This window comes from Chrysemys picta, chromosome 6, assembly GCF_011386835.1.
Source record: "Chrysemys picta bellii isolate R12L10 chromosome 6, ASM1138683v2, whole genome shotgun sequence".
In the NCBI taxonomy this organism is placed as follows: domain Eukaryota; kingdom Metazoa; phylum Chordata; order Testudines; family Emydidae; genus Chrysemys; species Chrysemys picta.
Genome location: NC_088796.1, coordinates 15446344 through 15465278, shown reverse-complemented (window position 1 = coordinate 15465278; position 18935 = coordinate 15446344). Strand labels below are relative to the sequence as shown.

At 40.8% G+C, this 18935-nt stretch overlaps 1 protein-coding gene across 15 annotated transcripts in view; it reads left to right on the top strand.

Annotated features, from left to right (window-relative positions):
* The window catches only part of DYM (dymeclin), a 358470-nt gene that overhangs the window by 83197 nt on the left and 256338 nt on the right, over window positions 1-18935 (top strand). For all 15 annotated transcript variants that reach the window (XM_065598719.1, XM_065598718.1, XM_065598720.1 and 12 more), the window contains 2 exons: window positions 2698-2823; window positions 5812-5954. In XM_065598719.1, coding sequence (XP_065454791.1) covers window positions 2698-2823; window positions 5812-5954 — 269 coding nt within the window. The remainder of the gene's footprint in view (window positions 1-2697; window positions 2824-5811; window positions 5955-18935) is intronic.

Here is an 18935-nt window from a genome sequence, read left to right as displayed (position 1 = left end):
AACAATAGTACTAATGCTACAATCAGAGGCAAAATTGATCAAGTCTGGACTATTTCTTAATGTCACGAGACTTGATTATGTTGAATGAGTTGCAGAAAAAAAGCCTGTAGTCTCTAGCTGTAGGATTACCCAGTCTCTGCACAGTCTGTAAACCTGAATCAGCCATATATGTATGAAGCACCTGATGAGTATTAGTGTTCTTATATGGTGATAGAGAAGATTTATCAAAGACCTGGTCTAGAAGTTTAATGTCTCCAGCTTTACTAACAATATCGTGGGCCATGTAATTTATATTTATGAAAACATTTGGGATCATCCTGGTTTGGTGCATAGAGATTGGCAAAGATGATTATAGAATTGCGAATTTCAGCCTTGAGGACAGTAAATCTGCCTTCACTGTCAGACCTTGTGCTCAGAATATTAACATTCAACTTTGTATGTATTTAGTAGGGCAATGCCTCTTGCTTTAGAATTAAAGCTACTAGAAACTGAGAGGCCTACCTAATCTCTATTCAGTTTACAAGCTACAAGTTCTGTCAGATCTGTCTCTTGGAGCATGGCAATGCCAACATTCTCTTTTTTAAGCATTGAGTATATGTTTTCCTTTTAAAGGATTATTAGAGCCCTTTATATTCTAGGAGATTTATTTAATTATGGGAGCCATCATTGATAAAATATACCTGATAAAACATAGTCACTTTACGAATAAATGAGAAATGGCACATTTTCCCAAGCAGCATACAGTTCTTGCATATCTAAGCAGCAAAGGTTATATAATCCAGTGGTGGGTGTTACTTCCCAGAACATATTCTACAGGAGTGGGAAGGAAATTCTCTGCATGGGAGGGTAGTAGAGGGGGGCAGAAAGAGGAATTAAATAAGTTTAAAAAAACACACCCTGGAAAAGATAGTGGTGTGAGAAATACATAGTAGTACCCTACAATCAGATAGAAGTATCTGTTTAAACTATCCAAAATTACCCACTTGATACCCAGAGGGGCAGCTGGATAAGCTGAAACTTGGATATCCTCACATTCCCTGGGGCCCCAAACATTGCAACTATAGTAATCACCTATTACTAATAGAACATTGATCCACTGGTCCATAAGGAAGCACCATCTAATAAAACCATGATATGTAAATACTAATCAAGTGATAGATTTTACATTGATGCTCCTTTCCCATGAATTAAGGCAATAGGAAGTAAATTGATGATAGCCCTTGAACCCCAATCAGAGAGAGAGAAAAAAAAAAAACTAACATATCAATATCAACCTAGCACTCATCAACTTGTTTAGAGCAGCCATATCAGAGCTCAGAGAGCAGTACATAAATTACGTATGGTCGGGTCATTCCCTAGATGTCTCCTCTTGTGAAGGAGGAGTTTGCAGATTTTTGAGGTATTTTTCTGCCTCCTAAGGAGAACTGAATGATGCTGTCGTCTTGCCATTCGTAAGATAGAGCATTGCCAGATATTTAATAAGATAGTTCAAGTCCATCGTCCTGGCCAATTGATCAGCTTGATTAAAAGCTGACCTCATTGCAACCACATCATGGGCATAATTGTGTTAAAGAGCTGTATTTTAATTGCTGGTTCTCCCCATACTAGCTCTTTCTTTTCTCTGGAATTTTGCAATATAAGCTTCTTAGTAGTAAACTTCAGGACTTTCACAGTCAGTGCTCTAGGCCGACTTCTTGGAGCTGGCTTGGGGACAAGGGCCCAGTGTGCCTGTTTTATATCAAAACAAAAATCTACCGGCAGATGCAACATACTTAGCAATTTAGGGACAAATTCAGAGTGTTTACCTTTCTCTGTTCCTTCAGGGACATCCACAAACCTGATGTTACATTATTGTTAGTGGTTTTCTAGATCATTAGCTTGGTCTTAATAGTCTTGATATAATTACAGTTCTTCATAACCTGCAAATTGTTTTCTTTGAAGTCATCTTCCACTTCACCTGTCCGTCTGAATCTCTGTCATGGTGGTCTGTAGGGTGGAAACTGTAGATTTAATTTCAACAGTATTTGTAGCCACCTGTTGTGGGACAGTCATCAGCTGCACTCCATCAGGCTCAGGCACTATCTTGTTTGTAGAAGTTCGGAGGCAGATCTTTGGGGTTTTTTTGGTGCTTTTGGAATCAGAGGAAGATGTGAGCTATAGGGCATCTTGGGGGTTTCAGTAGTCTGGTGCAATATTTCTTGGGGTTAGATGTTGTGTTTTAGTGGACGTTTGGGGATTCCCTGTGGGCCTCTTTAGAGCTCAAGCAACCTGCATCCACATTGATCTCTGTGCACTCTGGTGTCCCTAAATATTTCCTGTATCAGAGCTGGCCTCTCAATTTTCTTTGTTCACTTTTAAAACAAATGCGTATGAAGTGTAAATGTCAGAGCAGTTTTTAAAATATGTGCATTATTTTAGTGAGTGACTAAGCTTGGTCAAAAATTAAAAATTTTAGCCTGTATATTTTGGGTAGTTAAATGTGGTGTTTTTTTTTTGTTTTTTTTTAAATACAGCCTCCTTTTTTTGGCGGGGGAGCGGGGGGAGACTTTTTTGGAAACAGGCATAGATTGGATACAGGCCCAATGTGCTTAGCATTGTATAAACGTGAATTTAGAGCATTTTCTCATAATGTAAAAGTCAGTTTGTAAATAGAAACAATAGCTTAATCCTTATGGCTATTCTCTCTTCTCCCTGCAGAGACATAACATACAGCATTTCCCTGGAAGCTGTGACGACACTTGTTGTCTTCCTTTCCTGCCAACTATTTCACAAGGAAATTCTGCGAGAGAGCGTCATTCATAAATACCTGATGCGTGGCCGATGGTACGTCACATTACAGTGCTGCATTCGACACAGAGAAAAGCAAATAGTTTTTCATGCTGTTGATAAACTTCTGTTCTGTGTTCATAGATTGTTGTACTTGTAGACAGTGTCAGGAGAGGAACATGTAATAAGTTTTATTGCATTATGCTGCCACTTAAAAAAAAAAAAAAGTCCAAAACATTGCCAAATGTTAGTGAAATGTTTCACATTTAAGGTTCCCCACACCCTGGTTTCAGTACAGCTTTATTTTGGATCCCGTTTGCCCTTATAACTTGATATGTATCCTTTATAAATTTTATTAATTACTTAAAACTTTTATTTTAAAAGAAATCATTTACTTTTATCTGTGCGGTTTTTTTTTTTTGTATTCCTTTCTGTAGTACCTGAGTGCCTCAAAAATGCTCCTGAAATTATTCCTTATTAGATAAGGAAGTATGAACCCTATTTGTATAGATGGGGAAAGTGAAAGACAGAGGCTTGGTAGGCCCTGAACTTGTAAACACTGAATCATATACTTAACTTTACTTACATGAGTAGTCCCATTGGCTTTGGAGAATTTAGGTAATTAATTCTGAATTGTTTTTAAACATGTGGTGGTTTCCCTTGCTTTAATTTATTTAGTTCCAACAACTCTCTTCTCTACCACTAAGAGTCACTGAGGTGAGGTCATGTGTTTCACTAATCAATGTAAATTGGTCCCAACTAGTTTCATAACTATAAATGTTGGAGAAAATACAGTCTACCTGTTTTATGTAGCCAAGAATAATAGAATAAGAACTGTATATTTCCTTTCACTGAATAAAAATGTTCTTCTTGGGGGCAAAATATGAAGGAGCAAATTGAAGGGATACTATCAGTTTCATACTGAAAACAAACATAAGTCTGTAGGCCCCAGTCCTGCAAGCGATTCCATACAGTGCTCTGCTGATGTCAGTGGTGCGCTGCAGGAGACCACTTGTGCAGAGTTGCTTGTTACAGGATCACTACATTACTGATAACATCATAGATTATTAAAAGTGAAAGAATATTAAAAAAATCCCACTTTCTTGAGTGCTGTTTATGCTCTAGCTTTAAACTGTAAGAGAAACAAAAAATAAACACTGTCAATATTAGCTGTAGACAGTAATTCTCCTATAGGCCTGCTGCTGCGGCTTGCTCCTTTTTATATAGCTGATGGAGTGCTTGGCGCACATGTACAGCAATGGGCAAATCAACATAAGTGTCGGGATGGATAAAAATCAATGAATTTTTAAATACCCCCCCCTCCCGATTTTTTTAAATTTAAATTAAATAGAGATTTATTAATTAAAAATAGATCTATTAAAATTAAATTTGAAACTGACAACATATGTTTAGACCTAAATTTATAATCTATTACAATCATTGAAATTAAATACAAAAATATGAAGAAATACATATTTGCTGCGAAGTTTCCAAGAGAGTCAAGCCACTGAACTGGTGGAAATCACTGCCTAAGCATGGGGAACCGGAGTTTGCTAAGATGCTAAATCAGCTTTTGAAAGCAGTATCCTCATCTGCAACTGCATAGAGAATATTTTCTTCATTTCAGGTTATTGAACTAGTTTATTCAAAGTTAATAAACCAAATGGGAGTTGAAAAAGCAGGAAAGCTTGTTTTCCTCTTCCAATCTATGGATAAAAACTAATGTGAGAGGACGAGTGCTACTAATTCTATAATCTTTAAGGATGTGGTGATCAGAAACACAGTTCAATTCACTAACTACAAATACTTCCTTGGGTTACAAAAATTAATTTTAAATGAAAAATATGTTTTCATAAACTTTTTTCGTATGTATTCAGCACATTTAAGGCAGTTTTATTTAATTAAACATGTTTTTTGTGCATTTTCAAATTAATTTGATTTTCCATCCAAATAGAGCCTGACTCAAATCACAAGTTAAATATTAGTCAACTAGTAAAAAGTTAGCTATATAATTGCTTAAATAAATGAGTATACAGTGTGTCCTCCTGGTTAGCAAGAAACAACATTAAATTTAGTGTAACGGTTCTATGTAGTTGCAAATCAAACATTTTAATGGTATCAACCAGTGAAATTCAACCTGTCTTTGGGAAAACAACTAAAATGTACAAATGCAAAACACAATTAAAATCAATTACTTAAATCACGGTTTCTTGCTTGTTGATTAAAATTAGTGATTTAAATTGCTTTGATTTAAATCAGTCCACTCTAATACGTGTTAATGTCCTTAAGATGGAGAAAGTGACCAGCATTAGGAGAGACTCTTTAAACAAGTATCTACAACCCTGGCTACCGTTTACATTCTGAAGAACAAAAGGAGGCATCAAACCTATAACTTGGTCAAGTTGCATACCTCACTACGTTTCCTTATTAAAGAGAAGAATGATGGTCTTGTGGATAAAGCACTGGGCTGTGAGCGGAGATACCTGGGATCGATTCCTGGCTGTCTCTGCCACTCTCAACTATTCCAGTCTTTATCTATCTCAAATATTTCTATAGAACCCATTGCCATACCACTTAAATAATAATAATCTGCCATACTTTCTACTTCCTTGGCTTTATGTTTAAGTAGTGAATATTGGGAAACCACTCTGAAGATGCAAGGCTCTAAGAATTTTATGGCATTTATTTTTTTTCTCTTAAATCACTATACTACAGGAAAAATTATATTAAACTTACTTATGTCTTATTTAACCTTAGGCAAGATACTTAATTTCATTGTGCCTCAGCTTCCCCCTCTGTAAAACTGGGATGTTTACTGAATTAAGCCTCTGTGGATTAGGTAATGTCTGCAGAGATCTCTAAATTGCTTGGATGGAATGCACTGTAGAGGTGCTAAATATTCCAGTTCTGAGTTTTTATTCACATGGTTAATACCTGCCCTCTTGTGCAAATATATTTATATTAATCTCAATTTTAAGTTCTAGTGCAGTTACCAATATAGTTACTTCATGTACTTTGATAAATATTAGATTTTTTCTTTTTCAGTCTCCCATACACCAGCAGACTTGTGAAAACATTATTATATAACTTCATTAGACAAGAGAGAAGCCCTCCCCCAGGTTCCCATGTCTTCCAGCAGCAGACAGATGGAGGAGGATTGCTTTATGGTTTTGCATCTGGGGTGGCAAGTAAGTCTTACCTTTCCTCTAAACAGCTATCCAAATCTGTAGTTTGTGTAATAAGTTTTATTTATACATGCAATTCATTTCCTTTTGCAGCGATAATACCTGTACCTGTGATTGTGGGGATTTAACCAGTAGCAGGGAAGAGTGAGCAGGAGCAGGGCCCAGCAGCAGAGAGGACTTTTTTTGCAGGTTTTAATAGGTTTGAGGACAGATCTGGAAGGTGGAGCCGGAACGGGGCAAAATTAGAAATAATTCAGAATCTCTGCCACTCTCAAGTATTCAAGTCATTATCAATCTTGAATATTGCTATAGAATCCATCGCCATAGCACTTTAAAAATAATAATCTGCCATAATTTCTACCGCTTTGGCTTTAAGTAGTGAATATTGGGAAACCACTCTGAAGATGTAAGGCTCTAAGAGTTATAGCAAAAAGAACAGGAGTACTTGTGGCACCTTAGAGACTAACAAATTTATTTGAGCGTAAGCTTTCGTGGGCTACAGCCCACTTCTTCGGATGCATAGAATGGAACATATATTGGGGAGATATATATACACATACAGAGAGCATGAAAAGGTGGGAGTTTCAAGAATCTATCTCCCAATGTAAGTATTCTCACACTTCTTATCAAGCTGTCTGTACTGGGCTATCTTGATTATCACTTCAAAAGTTTTTTCTCTTACTTAATTGGCATCTCAGAGTTGGTAAGACAACTCCCACCTTTTCATGCTCTCTGTATGTGTATATATATATCTCCCCAATATATGTTCCATTCTATGCATCCGAAGAAGCGGGCTGTAGCCCACGAAAGCTTACGCTCAAATAAATTTGTTAGTCTCTAAGGTGCCACAAGTACTCCTGTTCTTTTTCCGGATACAGACTAACACGGCTGCTACTTTGAAACCTGAGAGTTATGGCAGTTATTGTTTTCTCTTAAATTACTGTACTACAGGAAAAATTGCATTAAATATATTAAGTGTAATAACAAGGGAAAGCTTCTCCCAAGACATAATATGAATCATTCTTGTAAGCCATCCTTTTCTGGATGTCTGCTATAATTTGAAGTAATTTTGTCTCTGCAACGATTGCAGATAAGTCTTAACTGCATCATTGCACGTGGTGGAAAGGTGGTCACATGCATTTTATTTTCATTTTCCTCTTGTTTAGAAGTGTATTGAAGAAAAATTAATTAGAAATAATTATGTCTGTACTTCTGCCAAATTACACATTGGAAGATATGTAAAATGGTGACCATAAACTGATTGACCCTTTAACACTTCTGATTGTTTTAATCTAGGATTATACAATTTTTTTTTTTGGTTGAATAGGAAGCAACAAACGTACATAATTATCTATTTGTTGTACTTGCTTGATGGAGCTGGAGGGATAGTGGCCTAATCAGTTTTGCAACACTTTATCTGTGCCTCCACTATGGGCACTATGTGGCACTGTAACCCATACTGTAAACCTAGAATACAGCGATTTAAAGGGGTTTTTCCATCACTGTAACAGGTTTTTCCCTGAGCAACAGTAGCTAGGTTGACAGTAGCATTCTTCCCTCGACCTAGTCGAATCTACACTGATGGTTAGTTCAACATAGCTATTGCACTCAGGACTGTGGAGCTATGTTAACCTAAGTTTGAAGTGTGGACCAGACCTTATGCTCCAACATATCCAGATTCTAGAATGTTGATGGTTAGTTACTTTCATCACAGGCACGATATATAAACTGAGTACCATGTAGCGTGTTGTGGTTTGGTCTTCTGCTTAAAAACAGAGGTACTGTCTGCTGAGACGATACTAAAGGTCCTATGTCATCTTCCTAAGATTAGGATTTTTCCTACTGTCCTTGATAACACTTTTTCATCTGTCTTACTTTTGTGCTGAGTTCTGGCTTGTTGTTGCCAAGGTGGGGTTGTATTTCTGTATATGTGTGTTCAGTGTATAGTATGCAAAGTCCTTTGAGATGAGTAGTGCTACATAATGGGAAGAAAATATATCTACTATGTTAAATAAACATTGTACATTCCTTTTTTTTTTTTAAAATCTGACCAGTTAAATGACTACTCTGTGCAAGTGTGTTGCTAGTGGAATGTAGACTTTCTGTTTTATTCTTTTGTGCAATCCATTCAGTGACTGCTTCTCTAAGGAGTATTAAAATTCAGACCCTGAGTGATTTGCCAGGAAATACTTTACGGTCCAACTGGGACTGTGTATCTGGATCTCCTCATGGAGGCGGTAAAAGAGCATGTCTTTATAACACAGTGCATAGTGCTAAACATAGTGCTATTTACACATAAAGAGATATAGTCACACACATCTTTATATCTGTTAGCCCATATTTCTTTCAAAATTTCAAATTCTGTTTACAGTTTTCTAATAGGGAAATATGCTGACACTGACAGTGTTTGAATTGTGCCCAGAATCTGTCGTAAAGCAGTTGTTTCCCTTGCAATATAATTTGACGCTTCTTTTTTAAATAACTGAACATTTATATATGCATACATTGTTCGTAAAAATCATGTTATCCTGAGGGTTCTGACACCCAGTCCCTGTTCTACCCACCAATCCACTTTTCTTCCTCTTATTTCAGTCTTAGAAGGATATAGTGATAACTACTTTAAAACTGTTTAAAAGGTGAGTTTCTGTATGGTTTGTGATCTTGTTTACGATATGGAAAACAACCTTTACTGTATATTTTCTTGATTCCTGCTGTTTCTCTCCATGTCTTCCTCCAAAGTCCAAGGCTTTCCAATCATGCTCCAATATCTGCCCACTTCAAAGGGACATCAGCTACCATGGCCAAATTACCTACTCCTCCATACCCAGACACCCCCCCCCCCCGAGCTTCACCCCCCCCACACACACCTCCACTCTGCCAAGCCCCACCCTCTCCTGCATCTGGACCCTCTGTGAGCCCCTCCCCCTGCACCCAGATGACCTGCTGCTGAGCCCCCCTTGAATTTGCACCCTGATGAGCCCCCCCGCACCTGGACTTCCCCGGCAAGCCTTCACCTTCCCCCCTCCCCACTGAGCCCCAACCAGCTGCACCTGGACCCCACCCCACCAAGGCCCACTCTCCCAGCATCAATGTTCCCTCTAAGCTGCGCAGCCGTGCAAGAGTCAATCAAGTGCCACACACTTGATTAGTAGAACCATGCACTGCGGTGATGTGTGTTCCGGTGCTCCTCCCCCCGCTGCCCTGCTGCTGCTGCGCTGCTCCTGCCCTCTGCTTTGGAGAATGGCCAGCTGCTCCCGGGACACTCTTGCTTGCTGTGCAGAGAGGGGCAGGAGGGAAGGGGTACTGATGTCAGGGGTGGAGGTGAGGCGGGGTGAGGGGACACCATGTTCCCCATCTCCACAGAGCGGGAGAAGGGGGACAGGGCTTGGGAATTAGATGCGGCTGTTGTGGTCTGTACGAGCCTTCACTGGCGAGTGCCTCTCTGCTTAAAGAGACAGCGCACGGTCTCTCATACACTTCCCCAGCAGCCAACACACACACACAGTCTGTGTGTTTCTCTTTCTCACACACACACACATACACAAACACACGCGCACACTCTGTCTCTTTCACACTCACCTCCCAACACATATTTGTGGTGTTGTTTTTGTTGTTACTTGGTACTTCCTGCAATGCACATATATTCTCTGTAATTTTATTCTTTCAAAGTGCTGTCATTTTAGTTTTTTGACTGGTCTCTGCATTTCATAATTTATTTCTCTTATGCTTAAATTTAATTCTTTGAGTACTGAGTTCTAAAATGCCTGACCTGTCTTAACTGGAGTAATTATCCCTATGGTAACTTTTTAAAAATATATAGATATAATATATATTATTAAGTTTTTTGTTTCTACTGGTGGTGCACATCCGCACGTTACCTTGATATTGGTGCACATAACAAAATTAATTCTGCACATGGGTCGAAAAAATTAGAGGGAACATTGCCCAGCACCCGGACTCACCCCTGCTGAGCCCTATCCCCCTCCACTCTCAGACCCTCCCCCCTCCGAGTCCCAACCACCCAATCACCTGGACCCCCCTGCAGCCGGAATCTTCAACGAGCCCCTATGCATCAGATCCCACACCCATTTAGACCCCTCACCAAGCTGCCTGCACCCAGATTGCCCCACAATGAACCCTCTCGCCCCACATGAATCTCCTCTACACTTTGATCCTACTGGGCTGAGCCTACTTGCCCCACACCTGGATTGGGGGCCAAGGCTGTGCATGCATGGGAGACTCTGTCCCTCTCGCTTGTTGTCCTGGTGCACCTGGCGCGGAGGGGCAGGGCCCTGGGCTGTTTCTGAGGCAGTGCACTGTCAAGAGTCAGGTGCAGCCTCACTACAGAGTCTGTATCCTGAGGTGGGTGGGGGGCCTGCAGAGTGATCTCCCATCTCTGTACAGCCAGTGGCCTGTGCTCCCCACTGCCATGGCAGAGCCTCCACATTTATTTATTGAATTTTTTTTTTTTGGATGCAGAATTTTTAATGTATTAGCGCAAAATTCCCTCAGGAGTAAACAAATACAGCACTTGTGTAGACTGGGCCTGTGTGTAGTGGATGGGATTGTGGGAATACAGGAAAGTTAAGCAGCATGAATTACAGTATTTGCGTGCCCTCAAATCAATGATATAGAGAATACGGCAATCTGCTTGCCCTGTTCCAATCTATTCGAATTGCCACTGTTACAAATTCTTTTTCACACCCATGGTGCCTCTGTGTGAATTCCTTCTTACTATATTTCCTTATCAAGTTCAAATTTTTTGTCCTCATCTCTGAAGTGCTCTGTTCTCATCTCCTCCTATGCCTCTCTCCCCTTTACTCTTCCTAAACAAAACTTCTAACAACTCCCTTGGTGTCCTCCCACACTAGTTTTCATGCTTCTGCTTTCATTGCCATTGTTCCATCTCATGATGAATCAGTCTTCATTTAAAATTTTCTTAAAACACTATTTTCCCATGAAACCACCCCAGAAAAGATCCACCCCAGAAAAAAAAGACGTACTTGTCTTGTCCTTTTTCTTTTAAGGTGTTGCTCTAGTTTACTCGTGGTGGAATTCTGCAACAAAAAATTAAAAATTCTGCACACAATATTTTAAAATTCTGCAAAATTCTGCATATTTGTCAAAATAACACAATATAATCACACCAGTTTCAATTATTTTGGCCATTTTATTCAAAATACCTGTCAGCAAATATGTTTGTAACAATACAGGTAACAAAAAAGATTCAGGAAATGTTTTTTGACAAATAGATTCTATACTAGGTATATTAATGCAGAACTCTGAGTAATAATTTATTTAAACTACACAACAGAACTGTATTTCCAGCACCCCCCGAAACAGTGCAAAGGCTTGGGGGAGTCAGGGGTAACAGAGGAGCTGAGGAAGAGGGAAGTAAATTGCTGGGAAGGAGTCTGGGTGTGAACTTGGAGGGTTGTTGGGTATGGGTGGGAAAAGTATGGAACAAGTTTTTTGGGGTGGCTGGGAGGGATTGTTATGGAGCTTCCCCCATGCAGACCCTGGCTGACCCCTAGCCTCTCCCATTCAGTTAGGCACATCTGCCTCTGTCCCATGTGTGTCTCTGCCCTCATCCAGCCACTCCTCTGTACCTATGTCTCCCTGTCCCCCCTTCACTAGCCCATTGTGTCTCTGTGCCCTCACCCAGGCACTCCCCTGTCCCTGTGTTTCCCTGTACCCCACCCTGATGTCTCTGTGCTCCCACCCATCCTCCCTGTGGACCTGTACCCCCTTCCCCGTGTCCTCATGTCTCTGTGCCCCCATCCAGCCACTCCCCTGTACCTCTTCCTCCATCCCAATGTGTGTCTAATGTACCATGACACTGTGTCCCTGTACCTCCCTCCCCCCCCGTGGCCCAGTGCCTCCACTCCTATTCAGCCCCTGTCCCAGTCTGATCTCCCCCACTAGACCTTATGAGCCCCTGGCTGACCCCCCCCAGCAGTCCCACACTGTCTGTCTCCCCATAGCCCCTGACTCCTGACCTGGTCCCCTGTGAAGAAGGCAGCTCTCTCTCCCCCCTCGCTGGTGGGGAGCTGCAGCTTTGTTCTATCGCCACAGCACCCTCTGGTGGGCAAAAGGCGGAAGATGATTTAGTTGGGGATTGGTCCTGCTTTGAGTAGGGGCTTGGACCTGATGACCTCCTGAGGTCCCTTCCAACCCCGATATTCTATGATTCTATACAGAAGTTATTTTCTGCTGGGAGCTGCTGCCATTCTTGCACCACAGCGCCCTCTCGTGGACAAAAGACGGAACTGCAGCAACATTTTGGCAGAAGCTTTTTTCTGTGCAAAAACTTAGAAATCTGCGGGGCTCATTAATTATGTGCATGCGCAATAGCGCAGAATTCCCCCAGGAATATCTCGTTGTATTCATACATGAGTCAGCTTCGTGTGCCTGAATTGTATTCTTTGTCATTTTAGAATATTAAATTTCTTTGGAGTATGGATCATAAGTGAAAATAAGAGGCAGTGTAGTGATAATGTAAATTACATGTTGGTCAGTTCCTGACACTTCTAAGTTAAGCCCTGTGTGCTCCTCTTTTTCATACAGCATCAAATACGTTGGCAGGGCACAATAAATAAGGATTTTGAAAATGGAAGCACAAGTTTGCTGGCATGTAAAATTAAAAAGGTTGTAGAAGAGTTTTTAAATTAGGAGCTGGAGGAATACTGACAGAGACATCCCTTAAAGAAAGATCTATTAATGGGGATTCTCTATATCTGAGTAAGGAGGAGAGTATAGAATTTGATAAAGCACAGGTAGGAACTGAAGGGAAACAGTCAAATGAAAAAGAGTCCCATTCAATTACATTACTTAATGGCACACAGCTAAAAGGTGACATATTTTGTAAGTACTTGCATACAAATGTTGTAAGTTTAAATACTATAATGGGCAAACTTGAGTACCTGGTATTAAAAAGAGATCAAACTAGCTAGAGACATAAAGGATAACAAGAAAACATTTTACAAATACATTAGAAGCAAGAGGAAGACCAAGGACAGGGTAGGCCCATTACTCGCGGGGGGGGGGTTTGAACAATAACAGAAAATATGGAAATGGCAGAGGTGCTTAATGACTTTTGTTTCGGTTTTCACCAAGAAGGTTGGTGGTGATTGGACGTCTACCATAGTGAACACCAGTGAAAATGAGGTAGGATCAGAAGAGGTTAAAATGAGGAAAGAACAAGTTAAAAATTACACAAATTAGATGTCTTCAAGTCACCAGGGACCGATGAAGTGCATCCTAGAATACTCAAGGAGCTGACTGAGGAGATATCTGAGCCATTAGTGATTATCTTTGAAAAGTCATGGAAGACGGGAGAGATTCCAAAAGACTGGAAAAGGGCAAATATAGTGCCAATCTATAAAAAGGGAAATAAGAACAACCTGGGGAATTACAGACCAGTCATCTTAACTTCTGTACCCAGAAAGATAATGGAGCAAATAATTAAGCAATCAGTTTGCAAACATCTAGAAGATAATAAGGTAATAAGTAACAGCATGGATTTGTCAGGAACAGATCATGTCAAATCAACCTGATAGCTTTCTTTGACAGGGTAACAAGCCTTGTGAATGGGGGCAAGTGGTAGACGTGGTATATCTTGACTTTAGTCAAACTTTTGATACTGTCTTACATGACCTTTTCATAAACAAACGAGGGAAATGCAACCTAGATGGAGCTACTATAAGGTGGGTGCAAAACTGGTTGGAAAACCATTCCCAGAGAGTGGTTATCAGTGGTTCACAGTCATGCTGGAAGGACATAATGAGTGGGATCCTGCAGGGATCAGTTCTGGGTCCGGTTCTGTTCAATATCTTCATTAGTGATTTAAATAATGGCAGACAGAGTACAATTATAAAGTTTGCGGACGATACCAAGCTGGGGGGGGTTGCAAGTGCTTTGGAGGATAGAATTAAAATTCAAAATGATCTGGACAATCTGGAGAAGTGGCCTGAAGCTAGCTGAAGTAAATGGTCTGAAGTAAACACTATGTCATATCCATACAGAAAGCTGCTGAAAGGATCAGCCTCCATCGCCTAGTTGTTAAATTTTCTAACCAGTACTTTTGTGCTTTCTCCCATGCTGCCCTTCACACTTGGGAAAAGCTCCATGTAAACATTCACAAAACTGATTGATTATCCTCCTTAAAATCCCCCTTTTCCATGACGTCTGCAAAAATCTTGGCAGTGGTTAGGCTGCTGATGTGCTGAGATCACTGCCTATAGTGCTGACCAATACTGTCTCATTGTTTCCTTGTGCTACACCATCTGTCTGTCTGTCCATTTGTGGTCTATTGTCTTATATTGTACGCTCTTGGGGGCAGGCATTATCTTTTTTGTTCTGTGTTTGTATAGCACTTAACACAATGAGGTCTTGGTCTATGACTAGATGCTCTGGTAATACAAATAATAATAGTGGTGACCATATGGTCCAGCTTGTTTACCAAATGTTCTGCAGTACATTTCACATTACCTGGTAATGATATATATTTATTTGTATCATGTTAATACCCAGAGGTGTATACACAACGCATGGGGTGGTGGTATCCATGTCAGAATTTAGACTTACTATGCAGTTTACATTTCTTCACCTGCATTCTAATCACTATTTTATCTCCTTGAGATTATTCTAATATTCCAAATCCATGCCAGCTGAAAATAACCACATTTAAAAAAACAAAAACAAAAAAACCTTGCTGTAAAAATGTTTGTCTCCTCCAATGTGGAATTTCCCCACAGAATTAAAGGAATCTGAGACCCAGGATGGACTACTGAGTCCTGCAACAGAGAAAAGAAGCTTCATATTGTTTGAAAGGAGAGATTCTCTGCTTGCTAGACACTCTTGCTTCTAGCTCCGAGAGCTCCTGAGTGATTGAATTTGAAATTTAGGGCATTCTGAACAGTACAGCAAAGCTTCTATAGATAATTCTTAGAATTCTACATTTTAATTTTGTTCTAAATCTGTTATATTTGGACTCATGGTAAATAAGGGACCCTGCCTTTGCAGGCAGAGAGAGACCAAATAATAATAATACTTAGCTCATACTAGTGCTTTTCATCAGTAAATCTCAAAGCTCTTTGCAAAGGAGGTCAGTATTATCACCACTTTACAGAAGGGGAAACTGAGGTGAAGTGACTTGCTTAAGGTCACCTAGCAGGCCAGTTTCAGAGCTGGAAATAGAACCCAGGTCTCTTGAGATGCAGTTGAGTGCTTTAACCACTAGGTGCCACTGTCTCTCAGTAGCGTTTTAAGACTCTCAAACCTTTTCTAAAATAGTTGTTCTGTAAATTGTATGTGCGATGTACAGAACAGGTGATGTCCTGGTGCTCATGGAAGATCTTTGTAAGTGTTGTGACCAGTGATGGGTGAAATTTTTTGACAGACTTTTTTCAGTGGAAGATGCAGATTTGGTGGCACCAAAACTTTCTGTGAATTTGTGTCAATGTTGCTAAATTATTTTGGTTAAAAAAAACCTGGAAAAAGCCCTAAAATACGTATCTGAAACATTTAAAAAGATTCATTTTTGACATTTTCTAAACTAGAGGTTTAATTTTTTTGATTAATTTCTTGCTTACAAATTTCCCTATAATATATATTTTTTTAAAAGTAAAATATTGTTCAAAGTCAAAATGAAACATTTTTGTTTTGGGGTCAAACTAAATGTTTTGTTTGACCCCAAAATGACCCCCCCCCCAATTGTATATATTTTGGTACTACCAGTGAACCAAAAAAATCGTTATTCTCCTGGCTCTGATTGACTTTGCAACTCACTGTTAAGATGTGTTACACATAAGTGATTTTTAAAGCATAACTTTTGGGGATGCCTATAAAGATAAATTAGTCTAATGTTGTGTTTTCTGCTGAAGTGAGGTTTTTACCATCCCTGTGCCTCAAAATAAATGGTTGAACTCATATATGCCATATTGCAAATATACTCATGCTGGGACATCCACAGTATACAAGAGCTAGCACACAACTTCATCATATTTATCTGAAAACAGGCATCCTTACCTATGACCTTAATGTGTAATTGTTAAATTTTGTCTCACTGGCTGTATTGATGAACTTGGTTAACAGTATATGTGTGGTGTGCTTTATGGTTAAAAATCAGAGGTATCTGTGTCTATTGTGACTGCAGATAATATACATTTTTGTATGCCATAGTATGTCTGTTACATTGGGTAATGTAGGTGTTCAATAATAGGTCATTTAGTTGTAATGTAAAGAAGCATTCAACATGTCCTATATATGTGTGGTTCTAGTTAAAGCTGCATGTTTGCTAGTGAGTTTGACAGGGGAGTGCTGTCTCAGGCCTGGGCTACACTACAAAGTTATACAAAGTTGACGTAAGCTGCCTTGCATCACCCTAGTCATGCATGTGTCTACACTAAAATTTGTTTCCCACCAATGTAAGTGCCCCATTAGGTGGACATAGTAACGCCACCTCCCTGAGCAGCATTAAGTCAATGTCGAGATAAAGAGGTTGATGCAGCACACGTGTAGACACCGTGTTACCTATGTCGACTCTCACAGTCCTCCAGCAGCTGTCCCACAGTGTCCAACACAAACTGCTCTGGTTACAGTTGTGAACTGCACTGCCAGGGGTCATGTAGACCGTGGATGTCCCAGCTCTCCATTGCTGAGTGCAACTGCCCCGCTGACCATGCCATGCCAGGTGTGCTTTTGTCTGGAACAGACAGGAAATGTTGGATTTCCTGGGCTGTGGGGAGAAGAGGCTGCACGGGCACAGCTCCAATCCAGTGGTAGAAATATGGACATCTACAAACAGATTGCTATGGGGATACAGGAGAAGGGATATGACACGGGCCATGTGAAAGCTAAGGAGATCCAGCAGGCATACAAGAAGCCCAGAAAGGCCAACAATTGATCCAGTGTCGAGCTGTAGGTCTGCTGCTTTTATAACAAGTTGCACGCCACACTTGGCGGAGATCCCACACACCACCGTGGATACTTCCGAGAAGCCTGAGACGCAGCCACCTGCTGTGAACAGCGAGGAGGAGGGAAGGGGGACAGGCGACCAGGAGATCCAGCTGTGCAGTGAGCTAGGACTGATTTTTGACTCCAGCGTACTTCAGCCCATCGAGCACGGGCAAGCCCGATGTAGGGGAAGAAACCTTGGATAGGTGTGTAGATAAATTTTCTATTACAGGAGTGCCTCCTCCACCCTTCTCCCCCCCCCCCCCCCAAATGGTAGGACACTCCTTTTAAATTTTCATTAATTTACTCATGTGGGAAGAGGTAACAGTACAACAAAGCATTATCTGCTTTTTATTCCCCTATAGAATGGGGGGGAGGGGAGAGCATATGGAGCAATTTGTTTAAGGACACAGTGATGTCTTTTGAATCCTCCTGAGAGATCTCAATGAAATCCTCTACCAAAGATTTGTAGGGATGGCTGCCTTATTTCTTCACCATGGTAGGACACTTTCCCACATAAGTCAACGATAACTTCAGCAGGCACCATTGCAGTATACAGGTTAGCAGCGTATGGGCCCGGGCAACTTAAAGACGCCAGCAGCAGCTTTGTTGTCTCTCTCTCTCATACCTTCAGGAGTGAGATATCCACTAAAATCAGCACTGCCTGTGGAAAATAGTGCCAATATTCGCTGTTGCCATATACTATAAGATTTGTGCAACTGAACAATTCCCTCCTCATGTCCCTAACCCTAACCCAGCAAACCATATTCAGCATGGTGGGTGCTGTGACAGGCGCCGTGCACCAGCAGTCCCAAGCAGAGGTGAGAATGTAGTGCTTAAAACTTTAGGGGAGCAAAGGGAGTTAGTTCTGCATCTTAAGTTTCACTTTCCATAGTGAATAGACTGACAAGGGCACCTCCGTGTGTATCTGCAGCTGCTACTATTGTGGCCTTCAGAGTCTCCCCCTCCATTCCCATGGAACGTCTGAACCAGGTGAGGAGGAGAAAGCAGAGGACCCAGGATGACATGTTGAATGAGATCCTGCAAGTCTGTGCTGCATTGGGCTGTGAGCATAGGGCCTGGAGGATGAACGTTGGAGATAGCCTGGAGATGGAAAATAGCAGAGAGAAGAAAGGCACAGGAAAATGATTGGGAAATGGGGATTCTCAGGCAGCAAACACAGATGCTGCAGACTCTGGTGGACCTGCAGGTTCAACAATCTTGGACTCACCTCCCTCTGCAGCCCACTGAGAACTCAACATTGGGACCTCCCTGTGCTCCCCTCCCCCCAAATAACATTCCAGGTGGCATCAGGAGTTGCTGCACTACCACTCCACTCCAGGGGACATTAATGACAAGCACAGTTTCACTGACCTGTGAAAGCCATGGTTGGTGTATGTGTAACTGAAATGGACATAAATGTTCTTTTCCCCTTCATAAGTTCTGTTCTCTTAATTTATTTAGTTTTATTAAATTTTAAATATATTAGTTTTAAAATTTAACGGTTTCTTTTTTTTTGCACTGAATTCTGTTACAAAATAAATGTCTATTATAAGCCACAAACAAAACTAACAGATGTATTGACGATGTTATATTCCTGCATGTACAGCAATACCACACAATTCCTAACATGCCACAAAAGAGCAAGGCCAGGTAGAGCACACTACAACAAAACACATTACTATGGCTCACTATTAAAACTGTCTTTTGAAGCCTTCCTGAGTGCTATACCTCTGCGCAGAACTCTTGTAATAGCACTTGTCTAGCTGTTCAAACTCAGCAGACAGCCACTCCAGCTCCACCCTCGACTCCAGGGGAAACTTTCTCCTTTTGCATCACATGTATTGTGCAAGACACAGCAGGCAGCTATAACCCCTGTGGTGGATTTCCTGACGACAAATTGATTTCTGACTGACTTGTAGCAATCTGGCATTGCAGGCTTTCTTTCACAGTGTGATTGCCACTCGCTTCTCCAGTGCAGCTCTCGTTTTGGTGTCCCTGTGCTGGAGGGCTGGGGCAAGCTCAGCT